The 25,344-nt window shown below is 37.5% G+C and overlaps 1 protein-coding gene across 1 annotated transcript; it reads right to left on the reverse strand.

Moving 5' to 3' along the window:
* Positions 1-6,353: 6,353 nt before the first annotated feature.
* LOC118211812 (myosin heavy chain, fast skeletal muscle-like) lies at positions 6,354-22,173 on the reverse strand. Its single transcript, XM_035389299.1, has 41 exons — positions 22,113-22,173; positions 21,698-21,745; positions 20,989-21,207; positions 20,324-20,467; positions 20,075-20,231; positions 19,962-19,989; positions 19,675-19,780; positions 19,495-19,587; positions 19,334-19,397; positions 19,154-19,252; positions 18,970-19,073; positions 18,184-18,322; positions 17,917-18,035; positions 17,592-17,741; positions 17,309-17,479; positions 16,913-17,219; positions 16,560-16,633; positions 15,808-15,895; positions 15,481-15,598; positions 15,030-15,153; positions 14,161-14,297; positions 13,643-13,898; positions 13,263-13,505; positions 12,990-13,166; positions 12,681-12,826; positions 12,484-12,574; positions 12,009-12,398; positions 11,794-11,920; positions 11,595-11,713; positions 11,243-11,439; positions 10,958-11,141; positions 10,673-10,838; positions 10,315-10,439; positions 9,684-9,992; positions 9,395-9,598; positions 9,176-9,301; positions 8,701-8,871; positions 8,358-8,462; positions 8,180-8,275; positions 6,584-6,715; positions 6,354-6,474 (listed from the first exon to the last, which is right to left on the reverse strand). The coding sequence occupies exons 3-41, from the start codon at positions 21,193-21,195 to the stop codon at positions 6,457-6,459; spliced, it is 5,811 nt and encodes a 1,936-aa protein (XP_035245190.1). The 5' UTR covers positions 21,196-21,207; positions 21,698-21,745; positions 22,113-22,173; the 3' UTR covers positions 6,354-6,456.
* Positions 22,174-25,344: the final 3,171 nt, after the last annotated feature.

The following is a 25,344-nucleotide window of genomic DNA, read 5'->3' on the forward strand; positions in this document are numbered from 1 at the left end:
ACTACATTATACGTTTAAGCAATCAATATACAATGCACACACTATTATTAAAAGACTTTGCAGATTTTATATCTAGGATTTTTTATCATGTTTGACAACCTCCAGATATTTCCTGACTCTTACATGCTTACAATAGATTCTGGCACTGCGGAAGAACCTAGTTTAGCCGAGGAGAAGCAGTGAAATGTCACTGGTGTACTATTGCAAGACTCTTGCATGTCTTAAATTTTTACCATGAAATTAAACTGATACATGTTCCTTCCAAAAATTTGAAAAGAACCTCACAGCAGTACTGAGATGAGCTGACTTCAGCATTACCTGAAACACAACCAAGATTTAAATCTTTAACCCTTCAAAATCCAACCCTTAAATAACCAAGGAAAAATTTATTATTATTATTTATGTCCTTAAATCCATTAACAAAGTTTTTTTTGGAATGAAACATTTAGCCACTTCCTAAAAATTGCTGAACGTGGTGAACCTCTGTGGTGCCGCTAACTGGAACTTTGTCAAAGTATCCTCGTGAAGGAGCAAATAATCAGGACTAACATTTTCAGCTATGTTACCCAGTTTCAAATCTCAGGCTATCTTTTGCCAGTAGGCTATGGGCATTTTAGGCTATAGGCCACCTAAAAAAATCTGTATTGCATATCGCCCCGCTCTCCCCTATTAACGTAGATGTTGTAAACATACTGACCCTGGTGTTGAAGCCAAGGCACGTACAGTCAAACTGCGCACTCTGGTATCAATTAACCAAAGGTGACACCTCAGATGACATAGGTTAAGATGACATACTTTGATTGACAGCCCCCGCATTATCATATGGACAAAGATATACAGAAATCAATAAGTAAACAAATATATACAAAAATAAATGAATCAAGAAATAACTAAATGGAAATAAATAATTGCGGATTTTATCTATCTATCTATTTATTTATTTATTTATTTCTGTGCACGTTAATTTATTTGTACAGTTTTCTTGCATTAATTAATTAATTAATTTTAAATTTTGACATTTTTGATCCTCCATAGTTGAATACCGATGGATTTGAATTCAACATACTATATGACCTTAATCTGGGGCTGTTTTTTATGGTTTGGACTTTACCGCTTTGTTCCAGTGATCATGGGGTCATGGGGGGTGTTGGAGCCCATGCCAGCATGCATTGGGTGAGAGGCAGGAATACACCCTGGACAGGTTGCCAGTCTATCGCAGGGCACATCTGAAGGCATCTAAATACTTAATTTCAATTTGTCATTATATGGAGGTACTTATATAGTAGAAAAATATTCCAACTTAAATATATTTTAATTTGATATTGCAGAATGAGTAATATGGTGAAAACCATCTGGAGCTTTCATTGAGTAGAAAAACTTTGTCATGAGAAAGATGATGTAGGTCTGCAAAAGTGAATTCATGTGGCAGTCTGACAGGCTCATAAATTCAATAAAAACGTGATACTTGATATCCTGACCTTAATAGTCTTTTAGTGAGAATTAAATACAAAAATAGCTGCTTGCTCGGACCATTGCTGTGCGTCAGTGAGAGCAGTCAGCTTAATTGTGTACCATCTTTTAATTTGCCTTCAGTATTCATCTGCTGGGCACTTCACTCTCATAATCCTTTTGTGTACTTTAGCACTTGAAGGATATCAGATTTTATAATAAGTGACTTTTAATACTGTATTACAATTTTGTAGAATTATCCAACGAAATGAAAAGTACTGGTTGACCTGAAGTCTTGGAGAGGCAAGTATTACATTCAGATTTGTTATCATTTGTCATTTTTTCATTGATAGTGCTTGTGTGATTTTATAATGTCATGTAACAAACGATTGCAATTGGGTGTGTATCTTTAAATTGAAAGATGATATATCTGGGCAGAGTTTAAAAAAAAAGTTGATTTCTTACCATCTTTCCCCACTGATAAGCTATGATAGTTTATCAAAAAATAATACTAAAATATGTAAAAAAAAATTAGTTTGTATTATTTTACTATAACCTGTGCACAGAACTATTCACAGCTAAAATGAGAAAGTGAATTGAAAGGCTTTATAATCCATTGTGATTTATTATCATTAAACATAAACAGGTGCATATAAAAGTCAACCAGGATTGTATGGAATATATTGTTCCCCAATGTTAGAGCAATTGAACATCCTACAGGTGAGAAGTATTACTTGAATGACTGAATTGCATTAGAAAGCCAGATGGATGTCTGTACAGCTGAAATGTAAGTGATGATGTGTAAAACTCACAGGGAATAAGGCTTTGAAACTCATTTAGTCTCTTTCGCGAAACATTTCTTAAATTCTTCTTACTTTTGCTGTTAATAAATGTTCCTTTGAAAAACCAATGTGGGATTCATGAAATATGCATAGACCTTTGATTTTGTGTGTTATATCAGAGGATGAATGCCAATTGTTTGTAAATTTAATTTTAATTTAATTTAGATTGTTTATGTTGATTTGCATGAGGAAACACCGCAGCAATCCCATAAAAAGCATGCCACCTACAGGGCTGTGTGCTAACATCAGCCATTCATTGCTCTCTGCAAATGTGTCTGCACCCCAAAAGATGTGCTCTCTCCCCAAGGCACGATAAGCCAAGTAATCTAAAAGCCTATCTATATGCCATTGCTAAATGTTGCTTTTGACTGTGCCCTTTCGATTCTTTATATACCATTGTCAGTCATCACAATAAATAATATTTATCAGTAAACAAAATTAATTAGATGCCCTCACAACAAGGTTATTATCATAACATTAAAACTATATGGAAATAAAAATTATCATATACTGAAATGAAAATTAAAATGAGTTTTTGATTAAAGGAAAACTAAGCTAAATCCAACAACCTGCTCTTAAAACTAAACTGAAATTTAAATTTGAGTTCATTTAGATAGTCCAGTTAATACAGGTAAATTAATGGCCTTATAATATTTGCATAATAATTGTATTGATAAACATTTTGTTGTTAGTACAAGGTCAGTAACGACTTAAATTACTTTTCATGAATAATAAAACGTTCTGAATAGAAACGTCTTATGCATATGCCTTTACGTGTGTTTCCAAAAGCATGCAGATTTTGATCTTACCAAAGAACAAATGATGATACAAACAAAATGGCAGATGTAAAAATGCTTGTGGTAGTAAAACTGAAAAAGAAAGGTTGCACACTCTTTTCTCCAATGCAGTATTTAATAGCAAATGTATCGACAGCAAGCTGCCTTTGTCAGGGCTTTAACACAACAATTTAACACAACAAAAATGTTTGTGGAAACATTAGTAAGCACAGCTAGCAATAAAATCTGATCGTACACATGTTTTGAGAATGTGGCTGATTCTGTTTAACAGCAGTGTTTGGGTTCTGTAACCATCCATTGATTTTGTTAAAGGCGAATCTAAGTGAACTCAACAGTATGACCCTACACTTTTCAGTCAGTTTTCCCAAGAATGTAGCTTGCAGGGATGCAGTTAATTATTTTTATACTAGATGATATTATTTGGCATCTCTATTCCCTAGGTAAGAAGATATAGCCAAAAATAGATTGGGAACTAACATACCTAAGTGCTTACACAGGTTTAATGAAAATGGTGAACTTGATCTGTCGGATGGGACTACGAAAATGAAATACTGATGCAGCTGCTCACTCAGCAATGCACTCAGAGTACTGCTATTTGTCATGATGTAATGTGACCTTTACTGTGGAGTTGGGTTTTATGTACCTTCAATATTGAACCCACTGATCCTCCGGCTCTTACCATTGCTGCACAGTTCACCTTTATTCTAAAGTAAGTCAATTTTTACTTGAAATTACCCATTTTTCCCCCCTGAGAGTAATTGTGTGGTCTGGTTATGTTTGAGCATGAAATGCAGTAGCTGATTTTAGATTAAAGCATAATTTTTGATCCCTTATGGAAACTGAATGTACTGCAATATATTATTAATGTGAACTTTTTTGGGATGCAAACATTTCACAGCTGTAAATGCATGCCCCTGTGTGTGTGTGTGTGTGTGTATTATAAAACATGATTAGCTCTGCAGTTCTCATGATATACACACACCTGGGGTGCTGTTCCCATGTCCATTTCTTGTAGAATTTATTATTGTGTTTTAACAAATTTGAAAGAGGAGAAATGTTGAACCTTGTTTTAACGGCTATTATGGTTTGGCATATTAAAACGGCCATTCTGTGAAAGTAAGAAGAGTTTTGGTTTCCATGATATAATAATGCTACACACGCACACTTATTATTTAATCACAATTGAGCATTCATTCAAACCATGATACTGTATGTGAGGTGAACAAGAGGGGTCTTCATCACCCTGAAGGGGCTTATTGAAGCAACTGACTCGCTTGCTATACTTGCTTGCTTATACCATGGCTATTTGCCGACAAAATTAATTATCTGCGACAAAAACATGTATGTATTCAAACTAGATATAATTTCCCTATGGAGACCCCAAAGAGCATTTTGGAACCCTTTCTTCTAGGAGTGCAGCAGAACTTGTTAGGAATCTAATTCTATTGAAAAAACATAGTGATTTAATGAAGTGTTAGCGTTTAATGAAGTATTAAATTAGTAGTCAGATTTGCAGAAGTCTGATTTTGAAATTAACAAAAAGTTTAAATAGCTATTCAAAATGTAATTGCTGGGGAGGGAGTGTAGTATAATGGATAAGGAACCGACTTTGTAACCAAGGAAGGTTTGATTCCAGGGTACGACATTGCTGTACTTAACCTACATTGCTTCAGTATATATCTGGCTGTGTAAATAGATGCAGTGTAAATGCTATGTAAAAGGTTGTGCAAGTCACTATAAGATAAGAGTGGATAAGAGTGTCTGCTAATGTAACAATGTTCATTTGGTGCTCTACGTCTGCCTGTCAGTAACTCTTTTATTGTACCATTCACAGTACTAGTGTTAAATAATACAAGCATAACACATATGGAAATAAACTTGCTGTGACATGTGAGCTGTTTAAACAAAGTTCTCCAAAGTATTTAGCTTTTTCCATTGGGTTGTTTGGACCACTGATTTTTTAAATACACTCTACTGTGGTTTTCTGGATTACTATATGATCATAATAAAATTAATGTATTGAATAAATCAATGTAAACATTGAATGCATTGCTCATGTTGAAACTGATTTTGTTTCTGGTTTAATTAATGGAAGCAACAGTATAAAAGAGATCCAAATAATTATGGACTGACAAATCAACCCGAATGGGGTATGATAGGTTGTAGACACAGTTACGCCTTACCAAGCTATCAGTGGTTCAAATAAGTGAGCAAAATTTTTTAATCAACTGACAATAGTCAAAATACACTCAGAATTAACAGGAGTTATGTCTTGGCACTACTGTAAACAGTGCATTGTGGGTAAGCCAGTAGTGTTTGATATAAATGCTGTGTAAGGGATAACTCATAGCATAGCCTAAGGGCTAGAACAAAATCAACAAGTTTGCAAAAGAGGCCAAGGTCCAAATCACTGAAAAGGACTTGTTTGGAGTGCAGACAGAATAAAAAAAGTAACTGTTCTAATTAGATCCCAACAAATTCTTATAAATTTAGGAAAGCCAAAGAATTTTCATGCGAGTGTGGCTTTTTACCAAAAAGCTAATAAATCCCGAACACTTTGACATTATGTAATTCAATTTCATCTGTCTATATGAGTCCATCCTGAGGCCAGTCCTAAAGTATTGGCTGGATTAAGCCATTGAGTGGCACTATAGAGCTCATTGCTAGAAGAATTCTCTATAAATGACATACACTTAAGAGAGTGCTTCAGGCTTGCAAAGCGCATCCTGTCCGACCACAAATGTTCAGATTACTGGACAGCAGAAAAAAAATGCAATTGAACATTAACACTGAATAATTAAACAAATAGCATCTCTGCTTCTTCTTGTCATATCCTCCCAATTAACATATATATTAATTTGAATGATGTAAAAAGATTTTTACATTTTTCGGGGATGCTGATATTACAGTTTGGTGTATCTGCTATTCCTGTAGCGTGATCATTTTCTTTCTTTCTGAAGTTTTTTCTCATATTGTCGAGTTGCAGTATCTTTAGGATAATGCTTTCAAGGTATTTAATGTATTATTTAAATAGTCAATTGATCACCTGACTGATTCAGTTGTTAATATCCCTATAATATTTGGTTCACTTATAGGATGAAAGGAGCTGTCCCATGTGCCACGTATCAGGTAAGCAGTAGAAATAATTTCTGCAATAGAGTCATTGTATGGAAAGTCAGAGCAGAAAAAAGAATGAGTGTTTAAATGAGATCCCTAATATTTTTTTTGAGAAAAATAAAGAGTACTAGAAATGTTGAGAATATAAATGCTCAGTGAACTTTATTGACTTACAGTTTACATGAGAACATTTCACAAGAAGTCCATATTGTATGAGTGCTTGCTACTGCGTCTCATCTTGGTTTCATCCCTCATTCAGCTTCTTTCACCTAAAATTAACAGTGCATTTAGAACATATTACTCATCATTTACACTTTGTAAATTGGCACTGGTTTACAGTAACTCAATTAAATAAACTCTTTTTAAATGGTAACCTACCTTGCCAATATCACGGCTCTTGGCTCTCAGCTTGTTGACCTGGGACTCAGCGATGTCGGCACGCTCCTGAGCTTCCTCCATCTCATGCTGCACCTTCCTGTACCTGGACAGGTGAGTGTTGGCTTGTTCCTCCTGTGAGAGAGAAAGATATTTCACCAATCAAGATATTTCATGGTAAATGCTTTCATACAGCAGCAATGTTTTGTCAGCTAAAGAATTCTGAACAGGAAATAGGTCACTGCTGCTTGTCAGGGAGAGGAAAAAGAAAACAGTAACACATTCCCATTTAACTGACTTCCCGAAAGTTTTCGTCAATGCCAAACAATCGGGCAGAAATTTAATGAGGTCATTCATGTATTTTTAGATTAGGTCAGTTCCTATACTTGTTCCTGTACTATTACCCATAACAGAATGGCCAATCATACTATTCTTTTCCTGTATTCTATTCTCAAGTGTACTTGTAGAATAGATCATGTTAGCTTTCATAAAGGAGCAAGGTTCAGACCTAGCAATAAAACTCCCACCTAAGCCATGTGAAACAAGATGGGGCAGTTACTATTCTATGTCATTACAGATATTTGTAGGGCACTATGCTTAAACAGCTTAGGAAGTTGTACGACCAGGGTTTAGGGGCACAGCTCATGCTAATCACAGAACATGGAAAACGTTTTTTTGAAGTGATTAATTGAGAGGAGATAAATCAGAACATGTGAAATGTACAGTAAGATTGAACAGCTTAAAATGAATACCAAACACTGGCTCAGTGCAGTGAAAACAATAAATAGCCAATGCATCAAAAAATTCAGAGATCACAGTTCAGTTTTGAAGGAACTGACAACATATACTTACCCCAATGTACTCAAAAAGAAACCATGATTCAACCAGTGCACTAATTCTTTAAGACTATAGAACCCAAAAAGCAAGCTTGCGCACTTGATTTGTCAAAATTCCCACTAGATTCAATTTCAGAATGTGACAAGTACTTTTCTTCCAAATTCTTAAATTATAAATTATTTGACAAAGAAATCACTGCCGAAAAGTCTGTCTAAATAAGTATTTTTGTCTTGTAATGAGACTAAAAATATTTGTTAAGATTGACTTAGTTTTTGTTTTTTCAGTGAAAGCACTGCAGTGGTACTGGGGAACTGGGACAGTGGCAAGAAAATATATCCAAATATTGTGCAGAAAGGAAAATATTACTTGTCATAGCAATCTGCTCAGTCAATGCATTGAGCATGATTAAATTCAGTCACAAAGTAAAATCTTACATTTTATTAAATTTCAGTTTGACTGTTTAACTCTACTTCATTTTTGTGTAGCCTTGTTGCAAATCATTTTAATATTTTAAATAGTGCAATCAAACAAAGCTCTATTGATCTCATATTGAGGGATGGCTGAAATACAGGTGAGAGCTGCTTTTAAAAAAATAAAATAATAATGACCTATACATTAATAATTCAAGATAACAATGCAAGAGTAGCATAATTGCTGAATAAATAGTAATAATAATAATAATAATAATAATAATAATAATAATAATAATATGGCTGAATATGGAGCTGATATGGAGCCACTGATATGAAGGATTTGACTTACAGATTCCTCAGACTGCCTCTTGTATGCCTTCACTTTCAGCTGCAACTTGTCCACCAGGTCCTGCAGTCTGAAGACATTCTTCTTGTCCTCCTCAGTCTGCAGAGGGTAAAGGAGATTCATAAAGGTAGCATGTGTGGCTGTTGTCCACTGTTTTTGGTAAAGATGTATAAAACCTTACCTGGTAGGTGAGCTCCTTGACTCTCCTCTCATATTTACGGACACCTTTGATGGCATCGGCTCCACGTTTCTGTTCAGCCTCAACTTCACCTTCCAGCTCACGCACCTTGGATATAAAAATTTCCAAGAACATTAGATACCAGATAATACAGTATATTGTTACATTGGTAGTATACTATATAGCTTGGATCTTCTTATTTCTACTGATTAATATGCTACCTCACAACCTATCTGCAAAATGAATTAGTTTCAAGACATACCAAATGGAATTAATAAATACTAATATTGATAATTTCTTAAGTGGGCACTGATCTGGCTAAATGAAGTTGCCACTGGTGGATTACCCTTGCTTCCAGTTTCTGGAGCTGTTTCTTTCCGCCCTTCATGGCCAGACTCTCAGCCTCATCCAGACGGTGCTGCAGGTCCTTGACTGTAACCTCCAGGTTCTTCTTCATCCTCTCCAGATGAGCGCTGGTGTCCTGCTCCTTCTTCAGCTCTTCTGCCATCATGGCAGCCTGCAATTTTATACAGTTTCTTGCAGCTCTTTATTAAATAAAAATTTTTTTTTTGCGGGCAAGACTGTTGATATCATTCTATTTGTAAGCCAAAGCTCATAGAAAGGCTAGTAGTACCGTGAGGTTTTACAGTACGGTCCCCACTGATATGTTGCCCTCATACAAGGGATATATCTCAGCGATTAAGAGGAAAATCCAGCTGAATGATTCACAGAAGAGGCAAAACTAAACTTTATAAATTTCCCTGTATAAGGTGGAAAAATGAAATAATGTAATACAAGTAAAACGTCTGAGTATTGCTCACATCTGTGATGGCCTTCTTGGCTTTCTCCTCAGCATTTCTTGCTTCCTGGATGGTGTCATCCACTTCACCTTGAATCTGAGCAAGGTCAGTTTCCAGCTTCTTCTTGGTGTTGATAAGGCTGGTATTCTGAACAAAATTGGATATTTCTAGGTTGGCATGTGGATGTTATATAATTTAGCCTTTATATTTGTACCATTTCTGATAAACTCACTGACTCACCTGGGAGTGCAGCAGTCCCACACGCTCGCTTGCATCAACCAGCTCCTGCTCGGCCACTTTGCGGCCTCTCTCTGTCTGCTCCAAGGCAACCCTCAGTTCTTCAATCTCAGCCAGCATCAGGTTGTTCCTGCGCTCCACCATAGCAACCTGTTCCTTCATGTCCTCCTGTCCTCTGATTGCATCATCAAGGTGCAGTTGGGCATCCTGACAAAGAGATTGATTAAATTGTGTATGAAAGCCTGAAAATGTTGGAGCTCAGTGCTGTCACTGCATATATTTTAAAAATTACCTTGAGCTGTCCTTGCACATTCCTCAGTTGCTTCTGAGCTTCAGCTGCCTGGCGGTTTGAATGGCTCAGCTGAATCTCCATCTCATTCAGGTCTCCCTCCATCTTCTTCTTGACTCTCAGAGCGTCGTTCCTGCTTCTCACCTCAGCATCAAGAGTTGTCTGCATGGACTCAATCACCCTCTGGCTGTTCCTCTTGATCTGCTCCATTTCCTCATCTTTCTCTGCCAGCTTCCTGTCAATTTCACCCTTGATCTGATTGAGCTCAAGCTGGATCCGGAGAATCTTTGACTCCTCATGCTCCAGAGTTCCCTGTAAAATGATTAGAAAAATGATAATTTGCATTCCAGCAAAAATGGAAAAAAGTCTTGGATTCTTTGTGAAACTGAAAAAATTGATCATATTCTCTTCTCTTCAAGTCCCAGATAAGTAAATTTACTTTCTTTATTTTATTTACATTTTTAAAAACATTTTCATTGCCCAATATTAAGCGAACAGTGCATTCATTCTTTATTATAAAGGACATAAAAAACTATATTTAAAAATATCTGAATTGTAGCTGACCAGAAAATATAATTTAAAAATGGTAGCTGAATTTTATGATGTGTATGAAATGTGTTTGGGGTGTTAGTACCTCTGCTTCCTCTAGGGCAGCCTGGATTTCTGATTTCTCAGTCTCCACAGTCTTCTTTGCCTTCTCCAGCTCATGAATGGTCTTTCCAGTCTCTCCAATTTGTTCCGTCAGGTCAGAAATCTCCTCTGCAAGGACATACATTGGAAAACAAATTTGTTATTGTTATAACTATGTCTATATATTTGCCATGGTTTTCTGTTCACTTTAGACCTATTCCATCCCCTGGATATTACACTAATATCTGATCACTGGAGAGTTTACCTTGTGGAGTATATGATTTGCAAAGTATAATGTGATTCTCTTAACTGAAGATATCATGATAATAATGAAGATGCTTGTCTGTATTAAGTGCACATACGCTGCAAGTTCTTGTTCTCTCTCTTCAATGTCTCCAATTGGTCCAGAGCTTCTTCATAGGAGTTCTTCATCTTGAAGAGCTCAGTGCTGAGAGAACGGGCCTCTTTCAGAGCCCCCTCCAGCTCAGCCTGGCCTTCCTCATACTTCTGCTTCCATTCTGCCAGAACCTGGATACATCATACAACTCAGCCATTAATACCACTTTCAGCTGGCCTTCATTTTAATATCTGATAGTGACCTAAAACACAGTTCTTTGTGACTCTAGCTTTGGTGATGTCAGATTTACCTTGTCAAAGTTCCTTTGTTTCTTGTCAAGGTTGGCAGCCTGGGCATTTGCCCTCTCCACGTCAATCATGAGATCCTCCACTTCACCTTGCAGTCTCTGCTTGGTCTTCTCCAGAGAGGCACACTTGGAGTTCACAGCCTCAATGGACTCCTCCGCATCCTGCAGACGCTGTGCAAGCTTTTTCCTGTAGGGAGTGGGGATTTCATTTATTTTGCAATACTCTTTCTGATTGTGTGATAGGTAGTGGTGGTTCTATAGTTAAGTTGTTTGAAACGGTTTAGTTACTTGGCTTCCTCCAGTTCCTCAGTGCGCTGGATGGCATCAGTTTCATATTTGGACCTCCACTGAGCTACTTCACTGTTGGCCTTGGACATTCCACGCTGCAGCTCAGCCTTGGCCTCCTGCTCCTCCTCATACTGCTCCCTCAGCAGGTCACAGTCATGGCGGGCTGATTGTAACCCATGGGCCAGGGCATTCTTGGCCTTAAAGTCAATGTCAGAGGTGGAAAACAAATTAATGAAGGGGTGTAATAGAGAATGCTGTTGAATGAATAGTTTAGAACCTTCCAGGTCCTCTATAATGCTTTGCATTTCTTAATAAAGTTATGAAATAGTGATATGCATTCTTAATCTTATACCTTGACTTCCTCTTCAATGTGCCTCTTGAGCTCCTCAATCTGCTGTGTGTAGGCTTGTTTGCCTCTTGTCAGCTGTGAAACAAGAGCTTCTTTCTCCTCTAACTGGCGACTCAATTCACCTGAGGAAACCAAAGTATTGAGTAACTCCATCATATTTTTCAACATGAAATTATTTAATCTGAAATGTCTGGTTATGTACCATTTTCAGTAGAAAGTCTTGCTTTATGTGCGCTAATGTCGTTCAACTGGCGTACATGCTCATCGCTCTTGGTTTTCAGTTCACTCAGTTGATCTTCAAGGGTACGACATATTTTCTCAAGGTTTCCCTGTTAGAAAATAGTTTGTTTAGCGCTTGTTATGTTTGGTTATTATAAAATCATATTCTTCCAAAGTAATGTGAGTAAACCCATATACCTTTGCTTTGGCAACAGCCTCCATGTTGCTGGAAAGGTCATCAATCTCCATTTTGTATTCACTCTTCTCCTTCTCCAGTTTCTGCTTGACGCGCTGAAGGTTGTCGATTTGTTCTCCTAGCTCTGCCACACTGTCGGCCTGCTTCTTGCGGAGAGCAGCAGCAGTGGCTTCATGCTGCAGGGTGGACTCTTCAAGATCACGGCGCAGCTTCTGGAACTCAGCTTCACGCTTCTTGTTCATCTCAATCTGAGCAGCAGTTGCCCCACCTGCTTCTTCGAGCCTTTCACTGATTTCCTCAAGTTCCCTGGAGAGATCAGCTCTCTGCTTCTCAACCTTGGCTCGTGCAGCACGCTCAGCCTCGATTTCTTCCTCCAGCTCCTCAATACGAGCCTGTGATTCACAATAGTGTAGTTTTAGGATATACATGACACTTTATTTATTTTACTCCTTGGAATTTGTAGGTTTTGACAGATACCTGGAGTTCTTTAATCTTTTTCTGAAGCTGAGCACCCAAAGTTTGTTCATCCTCAATCTTGCTGAGAAGCTGGCTCATTTCAAAGTCCTTCCTGTGAAAAATATACAAAAACATTGAGAAGAACAATTTTTTGGAGATTTCGTTTGCTTTTTATAATCATACTTGCTATCAGTGCATTTATCTGAATCATCTCTTACTTCTTGATCTTTTCGTCTGACTGCTGCTTGTCATTCTCCAGGTCCATTATGGATTCCTGTGCCATTTTCAGATCACCTTCAAGCTTTCTCTTGGCTCTCTCAAGGTCCATGCGAAGCTTCTTCTCCTGTTCCAGAGAGCCTTCCAACTATTGTAGAGAATAAAGATTAAATATTGTTTTGTTAAAAAACTACATGCAACATAAATAAATTAATTCATTTTTGTTGGCACTATAGAATGTTTATGTTCTGGTTTTAGCTTCTTGCCTTGAGGTTTCATCTTTTAGTCAAGATGCGTCATGTTTTACTCACATCATCTACTTGTTGCTCAAGCTTGGTCTTTGCTTTGGTCAGAGTGTTGACTTTGTCCTCCTCTGCTTGGAGATCATCCAGGGTCTGCTGGTGTGCCTCTTGGAGGGCTTTCTTCTCCTTGCTCAATTTGGCAATGCTTTCATCCTGAGAGGCCATCTCTTCCGTCAGGTTTTTCACCTAAGAGTATTAATTTCACACCATGTTAGGGAGATGCCATGACCCTGGAAAAACACACACACACACACACACACACTGTATTAATCAAGTGTAAACCTTGTTTTCTGTGGCATGTTTCTCCTTCTCCACTTTTGCCAAGGTGAGCTCTAAGTCATCAATGTCTTTCTTCAGCTCAGAGCATTCGTCTTCCAGTTTCCTCTTCTTGGCAGTGAGCTCACCGTTGATTTCCTCCTCATCCTCTAGTCTCTCATTTGTCTCTTTGAGTTTTGCTTCAAGTTGGATCTTTGCTTTGATGAGGCCCTCACATCTTTCCTCAGCATCAGAGAGGCCTTCAGCTTCCTTGAATGATTGAATACAAAATTGAATTAAACATTTCATTAGGAAGAGATGAAACTATGATATTGATTTTATATTGTTAAGGCATGTTAAGTAGACTAATTTCTTATTCAATTATTTTGATCTCAAGGCAAACTTACAGATGCTACAGCCAACTGTAGGTCATTCTTTTCCTGCAGCAGAGAGACCATTTTCTCCTCAAGCTCCTTCTTCTTGGCTAACGCCTTTGCCAGATCCTCTTTACACTTGGTAAACTCTTCCTTCATGTTGGCCATTTCCTTCTCAGCTTCAGCACTCTTGAGAAGGGGCTTGATCTTGAAGTAGACCTTCATCCATGGCCAGTGTTTCACATTCATGAATGAGCGGATGTTGTATTGGATGGAGTAAATGGACTCTCTGTGTAAAACATGATCATAGTGAAGTATTTCTGCAAAATATTGTAGAATTACTACTGAGACAAAGTAAGTGGTTGATATTTTATGCATACAACTAATAGCTAATTCAGCGCTGATACTCTTATATTTCAATGTTAACAGAAAATAATGTTATTTTACACACAAACACTAGAACCATGTCCTTTACATGTTGAGCCACTGCTCTTTCTCAGAACAGTATTAATACCTCTGTGTTTACATGTTTTCTGCATAGTAATATGTACCTCCTTTCCATCATTTTGACAAACTCTCTTCTCATGAGGTAGCCACGACAGAGGGCCTGAGTCATGGTCACCAGTGTTGCCAGTTTCTCATCTCGCATCTCCTCCAGGGTACCCAGCAGACCAGCTTTGAAGAACACCTGGAGGAAATATTGCAAATATTCAGTGGATAATAAGACATAAAATCATCTTCATGGATCATACATCATATGATAATGGAACATGATGTTCACAAATTAATTATGTGAATACATATATGTACATAAAATGTACAGTTTAAGGCTAAAATATTTTTTATATTACAGTTATGTTAAAATACTTAAAAAAAGAAAATGAATTTGGCACCTAACACAGGACTGAACATATCGAATTCACTGCCCAATTTGGAATGGGCAGTCGCCTGCTACAGCAGCTGAGTAAATGCATGAACCCCAATGCCAATTCAGTGTAAAGGAGTGTGTAAAGATCCACAGTTCTCCTCTGAGCCTTGGTGCCACCTGATGTTTCTTTTCACACTGTAGACTACAGCTAAGTTTACATAGAGCGGAGTTGGATGAAGACCTTTCACATGCAGCTTTGACTGAAATCTATGGGTGCCAACAGGGGTTGCTAAATTGTGCACCCTATCTGACTGAACCCTGCCATTCCCTGGGTGATGCAGTCGCCTGTTGCACACCACTCTATGGGGCTACTGGCCACAATTGTCACTGCCACGGCCGGGATTTCATCTGAGGCCTTGAGGCTGATCCATGCACCGCAATGTGGTGCCTTACCCGAATGAGCCATCCAGCTGGCCATGCTAAATTACATTTTAAGCTTAAGAACCCATCACCATTTACAGAAATACTATTGGTGCCCGAGAAGTCTCTTACCTTGGTGTGGCCAAACTTGTACTGACTTTGGTCCACATCAATGGACCCCAGGAGCTTCTCAGAAGCTTTCTTGTTGTCAATGAACTGTCCCTCAGGAATGACACTGGCATTCAATACTTTGTATCTAAAAGAATAGACAATAATTTTTAATGGAAAACATTGCTATGAAGTGGCCTTGGCTGATTGCCAGTCATCCATTATTGTGGACAATTTCTGTTATGATCATTTATTTATCTTTCAGTTTTACTCATTGGGCTGATTACAAATGTTCACCTTCAACATTATGAATGTCTGTTATTTTCTGCCCCTTTGCTCCTTGGAATTGTTGAGGTGGCAGACAAAATTAAATGTACAGCAGTGACCCATGACATTAACTTACAATTTAAACTACTCACAGGGCCAGTGACACTGTAGTCTACGTACCGGTCTATTAAAGAGAGGCATACATTACCTCTGCTTGAAGTCACCATAAAGGATTCTGCTGGGGAAACCCTTTCTGCAAATTCTGATACCTTCCAGCACACCATTACACCTCAGCTGGTGGATAACCAGGAAGTTCTCCATGAGACCTAAAAAATAAAGAAAATTAATTAGATTAGAAGAAACGACATAAATGCAGGATATTGTGTCTTAAAACACCGCAATTCATTCACTGTTACAGGAATTTTAAATATTCAGTTTCTTGAATATTTTTTTGACAAGTTCAGTTCATGTGCTTCGTCTGATCCTGTCATTTGTACATTTCGTGGACAGGAAAGTCCTTAAATGAAGTCCTTACCTGGTGTTTTTGATTCATTAGGAATTAAGCAACGCACAAAGTGAGGATGAGTGCTCCTCAGGTTGGTCATCAGCTTGCCCAAGTTCTCCTGTGGGATGTGAGGAGGCATAATAATGGAATTTATAATACACAACATGGTGATATCTGTTAATTGTCTGGTAGTTGTATTAATATCTAAAGTAGTGTTATGATTGAAAAGAGTGACATGGTTTAATTTAATGAAATGGCAGGGATTGAGTAGAAAGGTATGTCTGGAAGAGGTAGCAGTAAGAAGGATGATCTCTAGGCAAAACAAACACATTTCACACACTGGAGGATTCCCTTTCAATAATTGATTGTTGTGCTTGCAGATAAAATAGGGAATCAACAACCATATTATGTATAAGTTTAGTACTGTGCTAGGTCAGCAATGCTGTATGTTCCAATACTTGTCTTTTTTAGAATGCCTTTCCCGCCTTTTTCTGCTCAATTTAGAATGGCCTATCATATTTTATCATCGGTCACTGGCACAACCTCTGCTTTTGATTTGGGAGAGCACAGAAAAGTACATGCTCTCTTCTATTGTGTCATGTCAGTCACAGCTTCTTACACAAACACAAAAGGCAATTTGCGTAGACATGGGTCAGAGGAAAACAAAGTTGCCACTGGCATGGTCTGGATTCATCACTTAAAAGGATGAGCCACTGAGCAGCAACTGTCAGCGAATCTTGAATAGCAGCACAGTTTCATTTGTATTCGAGTTAATACATTACCCTGAACATAGCAGACACAGTCTGGAAGGAGCCACCCTTCTTCTTGCCTGCCTTTTTGCCACCACCTTTTGCATCTGTTTTTACATGAGAAATTACACACTGGCATCAGAGTCAAAGCAATTCATTTTAAATCTATTTTTAACGAAAAATTCATTTTCAGTTACCTGCTTGAAAACAAATTTTAATTAGGAACTATGAATTCTGTTTTTGCATGGTAATTTCTTTTCAAAACTACAAGTACAATACAAGTGACTTTCCAATCTTCCCAATAGGTCTATAATGATAAACTTCTGTTAAATTGTATCTGGGTACAAAGAAGACTATTACAGTAATATAAATCAGCACCGTCATACCATCTGCAGCACCGTGGGCTGCATACAGGTGGGCCAGCAGCTTCATTGAAGACTTCTGGTACAGCTGCACCACAGAGTCGTTCAGGGGGTCCTTGTTCTTGTCCAGCCAGCCAGTGATGTTGTAGTCGACAGTGCCAGCGTAGTGCACCAGGGCGAAGTGGGCCTCAGCCTTGCCTTTGGCAGGTTTGGGTTTTTGGAAAGCAGCGGTTTTACCCATATGTTGGTCATAGAGCTTGTTTTTGAAGGTTGTGTCTGAAGCCTTGGGGAACATACACTCCTCTTCAAGGATGGAGAAGATGCCCATTGGCTGGTGGAGGCAGAATATTTTCCATGAAAAGACATTAGGAGTAATTGGACATGTTATTGTCTATTGATAATAAAGGGCATCTCACTTACCTTCTCAATAAGCTCAATGCAGGCAGCCAAGTCCATACCGAAATCAATGAACTCCCATTCAATTCCCTCTTTCTTGTACTCCTCTTGTTCCAGCACAAACATGTGGTGGTTGAAAAACTGTTGCAGTTTCTCATTGGTGAAGTTGATACACAGCTGCTCCAAGGTGTTGAACTAAAATTTCAGGAAGATACAAACTGCTATAAAAATCTGATACCCTCACATAGTTAAAATGATCTTTCATGTAATTGGATTTGTGATTATATCACAGGACACCTCCACTCACATCAAAGATTTCAAATCCGGCAATATCCAAGACTCCAATGAAGTAATTTCTTTGTTGCTTTGTGTCCAACATCTCATTGATTCGGATGACCATCCACAAGAACATTTTCTCGTAGACAGATTTGCAGAGAGCCATAACATTGTTATGGACCTATTAGTATAAAAAGAAAGGTCATAACTGCCTTGTCAGAATATTTGTATTTGTTCTGTACATTTAAGCATTCCCTCAATGAAAACACAAGTCTGGTTAACTTAATATACAATTAAAGATATAATTATATAGGTTATTATAATATTAGAGTATTACACAAATTTAGATCCATTACCTGTGGTACAGTTTGTCCCTTGGTCACAAACTCATTTCCGACCTTCACTCTGGGGTAACACAGGGCTTTCAGAAGGTCAGCTGAGTTCAGGCCCATGAGGTAAGAAATTTTATCTGCCACTAAAATGAAGAGAATCAAGTTTTCATCAGATCTTAAAATTGATAGACCTTGATTTTATGCTCTCAAAATACATCAGTCAAACCACTGAATAATTATCAGAGCTACTTCTAAGCTGGTTCATAAACAGAGCTAATGTGTTACACTTACCCTCAGTGCCATCAGGTTCAGCCTGCTCCTCGCGCTGCTTTTGCTTAAACTTCATGCTCCCATGATGCAGGCAAGCACCAGTCAGCTTGTAGATACCTATCTTCTCATCAGCAGTGAAGCCCAAGATATCAATGGCAGTCTAGAATGAAATCAAAAATGTTCATCAGTATTTATCAGGGATTCATTAATTTTATGTATTAAGATAATGTGCACACTCTGTTTTGTAATCATAATTGCCAAAGAGTCCTGAGACTGGATTCAATCAGCATTGTTCTTTATGTTTTACTCTTCAATTACTCTTCATGGGCTTTTTTTTACTAACACAGCTGGGTTACCATTCACAAATTACTGAGAAATACACTATTTTTACATAAAATATTCAGGAAATTATTGTTGAATTAAGACCAATTTCCCTCTTTCTTTGTGCCAAATCTTTATTAGTGATGAGGAAACATTTTTTAGGAAACTTTAGCAGTACAATGCAGCATAAATTATGTTAATCAATTATGGTACACATGTATCCAGTTAGAGGGAAAGAAATCTAAAATTGTCAGTTTAAATTCACAGCAACCAGCTTTGGCTACGCTTCCCTGGTATTAATGTTTCTACTCTTCAATTTTCTGTAAAATATGAGACTTAAGTTTTACTTTTGGCATAAGTTCAAGAAAGGGCAATGGCAAAAATGGCAAGAAGACTATAACCATCTGCTGACTAGTCAGGCTGCTGAGAAGTCAAGATGAATGAGTGATAACTTTTTATGATTGGTTAGTGAAGAAAAACACTTACATCTGTGGCTATGAACTCCTCCACATCATCAATACTTTTGACAGTGATTTCTCCTTGGCTGATCATAGGGTAGTCGTATGGATTGGTGGTAATGAGAAGAGCCTCTGTAAGACACAATAATCAGTTATACACTTTTCTAAGAATTGCAAATGGTATTCACAGAATGAATCTAGTGATTTCATACCCAGCAGTTCAGGCTTGTGGCCTGTCATAAGCTGGTAGAAGATGTGGTAGCTGCGTTCAGCTGACAGCTGGAATGTTACTCTTGACTTTTCCAGCAAATCTGATGGACAAAAATACATTTTCATCAACAAAGTTTTTTGAATCATTTGATAAACTGAGACAGAGTATCAGGTATACTTACAGGTTTCAATATCAGCAGAAGCCAGTTTTCCTGTTGTACCAAAGTGGATTCTGATGAACTTTCCCTAAACAATTAACAAAATGAAATGAGATTAAATGTTGCCTTATTTTAGCACCGTTAATGTAGATAAGTTAGAATTTTAAGTAAAACTACAAACTTACAAAACGGGAGGAGTTGTCATTCCTCACAGTCTTGGCATTACCATAAGCCTCCAGCAGGGGGTTCGCTGCAATGATTTGATCCTCCAGTGATCCCTACAGTAGACATCAGACACTTCAGAAATGTGCTACCGCAGATAAAGTTCCCAAGATATTTGCTGATTTTTAGAGACTCCCTCTGACCTGCATTTTTCCTGGTTCTACTTTCTTTTGTCCAGCCACAGCGATTGTCGCAAAGTACTGAATGACACGCTTTGTGTTCACAGTCTTCCCTGCACCAGATTCTCCACTGTGGATGAACACAGATAACACTTCATTTAATATTTAAAACCCGAATATTTGAAGTGGGGGAATTCAAATATTTGTACTCAAGGAAAAAGAGTTTGAATACTACAACAATTATATTTTCAGTTGATTTCTTTTTAGTTTACTATTAACTGTGTTAATGGAAATGTATGGGGGGTACATACGTAATCAGGATGGACTGGTTTTCACGATCTGCAACAGGAATGAGAGGAAATATGATGTATTAAACACATTATATTTTAAAGCCCATGTAGAATTTGACTTTTGATGTTCTTACCAGTGAGCATGAACTGATAGGCATTGTCAGAGATGGAGAAGATGTGGGGTGGGGCCTCAATTCTCTTTTTGCCTCTGTATGCTGACACAACAACAGAATCGTACACTGGGAGCCACTTGTAGGGATTCACAGTGACGCAGAACAGCCCAGAGTAGGTCTGAAACAATGAAGGTAGATACATTACATGCTTGGAGACATTCATTTATTCACATTTTCAAATGAATTGAAGAGATATAGAGGAAAACTCACGTAGATCATCCATGCTGCATAACGCTCTTTGAGGTTATACAGCACACAGGGCTCGTTGAGGTGGGTCATCATGGCCATGTCCTCAATTTTGTCATATTTGGGAGGATTCATTGGGTGGATGTCATCCTCTTTGACTGTTATTTTCTGTGAAACAGAAAATAAAAGTTGTGGGTTGATAGTGTTTTTCGCTGAGGGATGAGAGTTCCATAATTCTGTTATGTGGCTAAAAGCTACTTTTCATGCTAACAGAATGTTAATATTTAGGAAGGACAACTTTGCATAGGACCTGAACATGGAATATAAATCCCACATTTTGAATGATCATGGTCGTCCCACTGTGCATACAGCAAAGGATATTGCTGCTCTCTTAGTCTACCAGTGGTGATTTAAGAACGGAAATTAAATGATGGAATTTAGCTCTGAGGCTGCAAGGTTGATTTTTTCTGCCCTTAAAAATGAGTCATGATAGATCTGAACTACCAGTTGCTTGGCAAAATCTCTATTATTATAGTTCTTTTATTTATGGGGTGCACTGCCACAACATTTATTGTGCCCCAAGCTCAACTTAAATTTTCCATCTGGACATGCACTGGAGGAATTTTTTGCTTGCTCTCACACCATTTACACATCAGCTCCATAGGGCAGGGAGCTTTAGCTGTACTTACTTGCTTCCCGTCCAGAGTTTCAACGGTGGCTTTGCCCCCCTCTCTGCTAACGAGTTTCCCTTTGAGGTACATCTCCTTGGGCTCAGCCACAAAGAAGGCCGTTTTGGCATCAAAGGGTGTGTTCTGGGCCTCGATTCTTTCCTTCTCAGGCTTCCGGAGGTAAATGGACGCCGGGCCATACACCGCCATCTCCGCATCGGTACTCATGATGGCGCTTTACTGAGGAGAAATAAAGTGAATATCAGTCACCTGAATACAACATTTCATCTCAATGAACTAGAAAGAAAAAAAAACCTTCCAAGAGTTCATTGTAAAAGAGTGCTAAGTTTTTCTCTAGTTTATTTTGTCACTTAGACCGTCAGCAGAAAAGCACCTTCTGTTACAATTGTTGGCATTTTAAATATGTACCTAGGGAATGCTCAACTCTTTACATCACTGGTATAAAGTGGGCTGATACATTTTAGAGTTGAAAAATATATAAATTACTCTTTTCATTTTCATTTTCAGATTCATTTTGATGTGAATTGATTTCCCAGATGAGCTCTGAGCTCTGAGGCACACTTTTGTCATTTTTGTTTTTATTTTGGATGAATATGGGAAGGAATGATCAATAATCCTGAAGATTTCTTGAAGAGTGAGGGGTTCCTGAAAGGAGCTTGGAAGGCTTTATTCCTTCATGACTGTTGCAGCAAGTTATATTAGGGCATACCTCCTTTGATGCCAAAAGAGAAAGATGGCAGCTAATGGTCTTTGAATGCTGAAAAAGAGAAGTTTTTCATTAAAAGAATATTAAATGTAAACTAAGCTATTTGCTGAAGTGCGAAATGTAGGGGAAAATGTAAGGCAAGCTTTTCTCAGTTTTTTTTTAACTTCTTGAGATATTCAGTGACAAGTTGATACCCTTAAGTCTTTTTGCTTAATTTTCAGTGTAAATTAGATGAAATAACCACATATTTCATACATGAGTTGTGTTTATGATATTTCTATTTGACAAACATGGAATTCAATTATGTTGCAGCATCTTATTTTCATTTATTTTTGTATTACTATTAACGTAATTAAAATTTACACAAATAATCCCTTTGGGCTTCAAGCGTTTCAACATTAGAGTAAATCTCACTCACCTTACTGGGTGCCAGGCTGTCCCTGGGGGCATGAGGGTGGCATCTTTTATAGAGAGAGATTTGACCTCACTCAGCAGAACTGGTCTCTATTTGGTCATGTATTTCTACCCTCTTACAAGCTATCAAGTGCCTGTAGCAGTAGCAGTGATATTATTTTTATCTTGTGATAAATCATTGGAAGTTTTAAATTAAAATATATATATTTTATATGGGCCTGAGGAACTGGGATGGAAGGAAAATGGGATGCATAAAAAATAATCTGAATACAATTTTGAACTGTACAACATTTGATTTATGGAAATATGTTTATTTCCTCCTGAAGTACATTGCTTTGTTCAGAAGTATCTCTGTAAGCAAACGGCTCTTTTGTAATACTTTTGAAATTCATAAACTTTTTTTGTTTTTTGAGGTTGTATTCATAATGCATTTATTTTATTATAGTCATACAATAATATAATTTTTACGCATTAAAAAAATATTTTTCACGTGTAGGTTTATGGCATAACTCTGAACCTTTCAGATCGAACTAATGTGTTTTTAGTGGCCCTGGCATAAATAAAGGGGGAGCCTAGTGTTGCTGCGCAGAGATGAAATGAAACTAAACTGATATAACCATTGCAGGGCTTTTGCAGTGATTACAAGTAATAATACTGGGAGTGACTGGTTATTCCCAGAACATTTACCAATAATGAAACCTCACAGCACAAAAGATTAACCAGATTGTAGTGTGTTACTGAACACACAAATCTAAATGCTTTTACTTTAACATACCTTTTTAACAGTTATTTATAGCTTCATATAAAATATATAAAAATATATTTATATACTGAAGGCACTGTGTTTTCAGCAACAGGATTTCATTCAAACTTCTTGCAGGGCAATAACATATTCAATGGCATATTGAATGGCCGGCTATCAAAATTATATCTGACACCCTCTGATTTTTCTGATAAAAAATGCTTTCCCTCTTTTCCCCAAATTTGGAATGGCCAGTTGTGTTTATCAGCACTCATAGCCACTGCTGTTGGTTGTGGGTGCCTGATTGTCTAGTATGGCTAGTTGCAGGTGCAGGATGAGGCTTTGTCATGCCGGCTGACTCAAACCCTTCCATTCCAAGGACAAGCAAGAGCCAATCGTGCCTTGCTCTGCAAGACTGCCAGTCACGATCTTTACTGGCACGCCAGTGCCGACCAATTCAAAACTGATTTAAAAAAAATAATAATAAAGTGCCATAGCCCGTTACAAAAATGCATTAATTATCTCATTAAAGACATATGGAATCTATGCTGCGCTGCATCAAGTAAATGCAGTTGAATTCTTGCTGGAGCTGTATGCATGAATTTAGTTTTATTGGTATAGTGCAAAAGGCTAAATGAGCTTGGGTATATTGCACAAATCACTATTATACATTATCAATAACAAGCAAATCATCAATATCGACTTATTTTTATAACCCAGAGGATTTCAAATGACAGATGGTAATCTGTGGCAAGTCAGTCCAGACTTTTCCTTATTCTTACATAGGCACAAGTCCATGTGTATGATGGAATCTGGCACTGCTGAGGAGCCTAGTTTAGCCTTGGAGAAGCAGTAAAATGTCACTGGTGTACTGTTGCAGGACTCTTGCATGCCTTAGATTTCTACCATGAAATAAAACTGGGTGCAGGCTCCATCATTGAATTTCAAGAGTGACAACACCTCACTGCAATACAGACTTCAGCATTACCAAAATGTACCTCATTAACCTTTCAAATTCTCAACCTTGAAAAACCAAGATAAAATAGCGGTTATTTTTATGGCTTTGAGCTCACCATCAAATATTTTTTGTCATACCCCAAATTTGAGATTTTTTTCCAATCATACAGTATATGATACATTGGATTTTTGGGGTAATATTAACCAGGACAATCATCTGCTCTGTCCTGCCCTTTTTCATCACCCTCTGAACTAACACCAGCTGTCGCACTTTCACTCACCTACCTCATCCTTGTCTTTGCCTGCCAACCCTAAGAGTCATCAAAATCTATTGGTCCTTATCTATCCAGCATCTATTCATTCATCCATCCATCCAACCAGTAGTATTTTGGTTGGATGGATGGATGAAAATCAAAGAATTGATTTTGTATATATAGTCTATACTGTCATTTTGGCTGTACTGTGCTGTTTAATTAAATTTGATTAATTACACATTGTAGAGAGAAATTCATCAATAATATCGACTTTAAAATGTATAAACATTTCCATTGCTTTTGAAATACTTCTATTGAATTAATTGCTAGAATTATTATGTATGTAAATAAATAATATGCACTGCCCAAAACAAATATCATCAGATTCATACCAGCATTGGCCTCAATATTATATTCTATTTAATAACTATTTAGAATACCGTAGCACAATCATCACTGTATCTCTTCACTCATACAAATTTGAACAAAGCAAGTGGGCACAATGTAAATGTGATTCAGCAGAAGGGTCAAACCAAGAAAACAATATATAATGCAGATTGTGTGGTGGTTGCCCACTATTATTTGCAAGGTGGTGTCACGAATGTTTTCCTACATTTATTATTATACATGTTTCCCTACCTTGGAAATGCATCCATGTTTAGTTTTGGCAATTTTTTTAACATGTTTTTTATAAGATACTTAAAACACTGCAGGTAGGTATCTGTGTCTATAGGATTTTCAGTGGGAAATGTTGGTTCCCTAATAAAACTAATAAAAAAGAAATGTAAAAGTATTTGAATTTAGCAGAAAGTAAACATAGTGATGTTTTACATTAGCATTACATTTTAGCTTTATCATGCAGTGTTTTGATGTAATTGCATTCAAGACAAGAGGATGTGCTACATGCCACTGAGGCTGTACTACTCGATAATAATCAGATCTCCAGAAATCTTTCCTAACACTGTCATGTCTTAAATCACAAACCTAAAAGTGGAAGTGAAATGTCACTGTGATGAAGGCATCATCCTGGAGCTCAATGATATATTTATTGCAAAAAAGAGAAAACCACAATTATGTCTTCCGAGTCAGAAGTATTACTTGGATTACTGCATTGCATTTAATAAGGAAGTCAGATGGATGTCTTCATAGCTGATATTTAAATGATGTGCATGAAACTATCATGGTGAAAGCTGTTGAAACTAATTTAACAGCTCAGCTTCAGTTCCATGACCCTACACTGACTTTGTTAAGGTAAATCTATGTTAAGTCAACAGTATAACCTT

Source organism: Anguilla anguilla, chromosome 13 (genome assembly GCF_013347855.1).
Source record: "Anguilla anguilla isolate fAngAng1 chromosome 13, fAngAng1.pri, whole genome shotgun sequence".
Classification (NCBI taxonomy): domain Eukaryota; kingdom Metazoa; phylum Chordata; class Actinopteri; order Anguilliformes; family Anguillidae; genus Anguilla; species Anguilla anguilla.

Excerpts from the sequence above, each read along its gene's own strand:
- LOC118211812 (XM_035389299.1), bottom strand. The coding sequence starts at position 21,195 with ATGAGTACCGATGCGGAGATGGCGGTGTATGGCCCGGCGTCCATTTAC. Across the intron at positions 17,220-17,308 it reads GCATTGAGCTTATTGAGAAG|CCAATGGGCATCTTCTCCAT; the intron begins GTAAGTGAGATG and ends TGCCTCCACCAG. Across the intron at positions 13,167-13,262 it reads AACATGCCACAGAAAACAAG|GTGAAAAACCTGACGGAAGA; the intron begins GTTTACACTTGA and ends TAATACTCTTAG.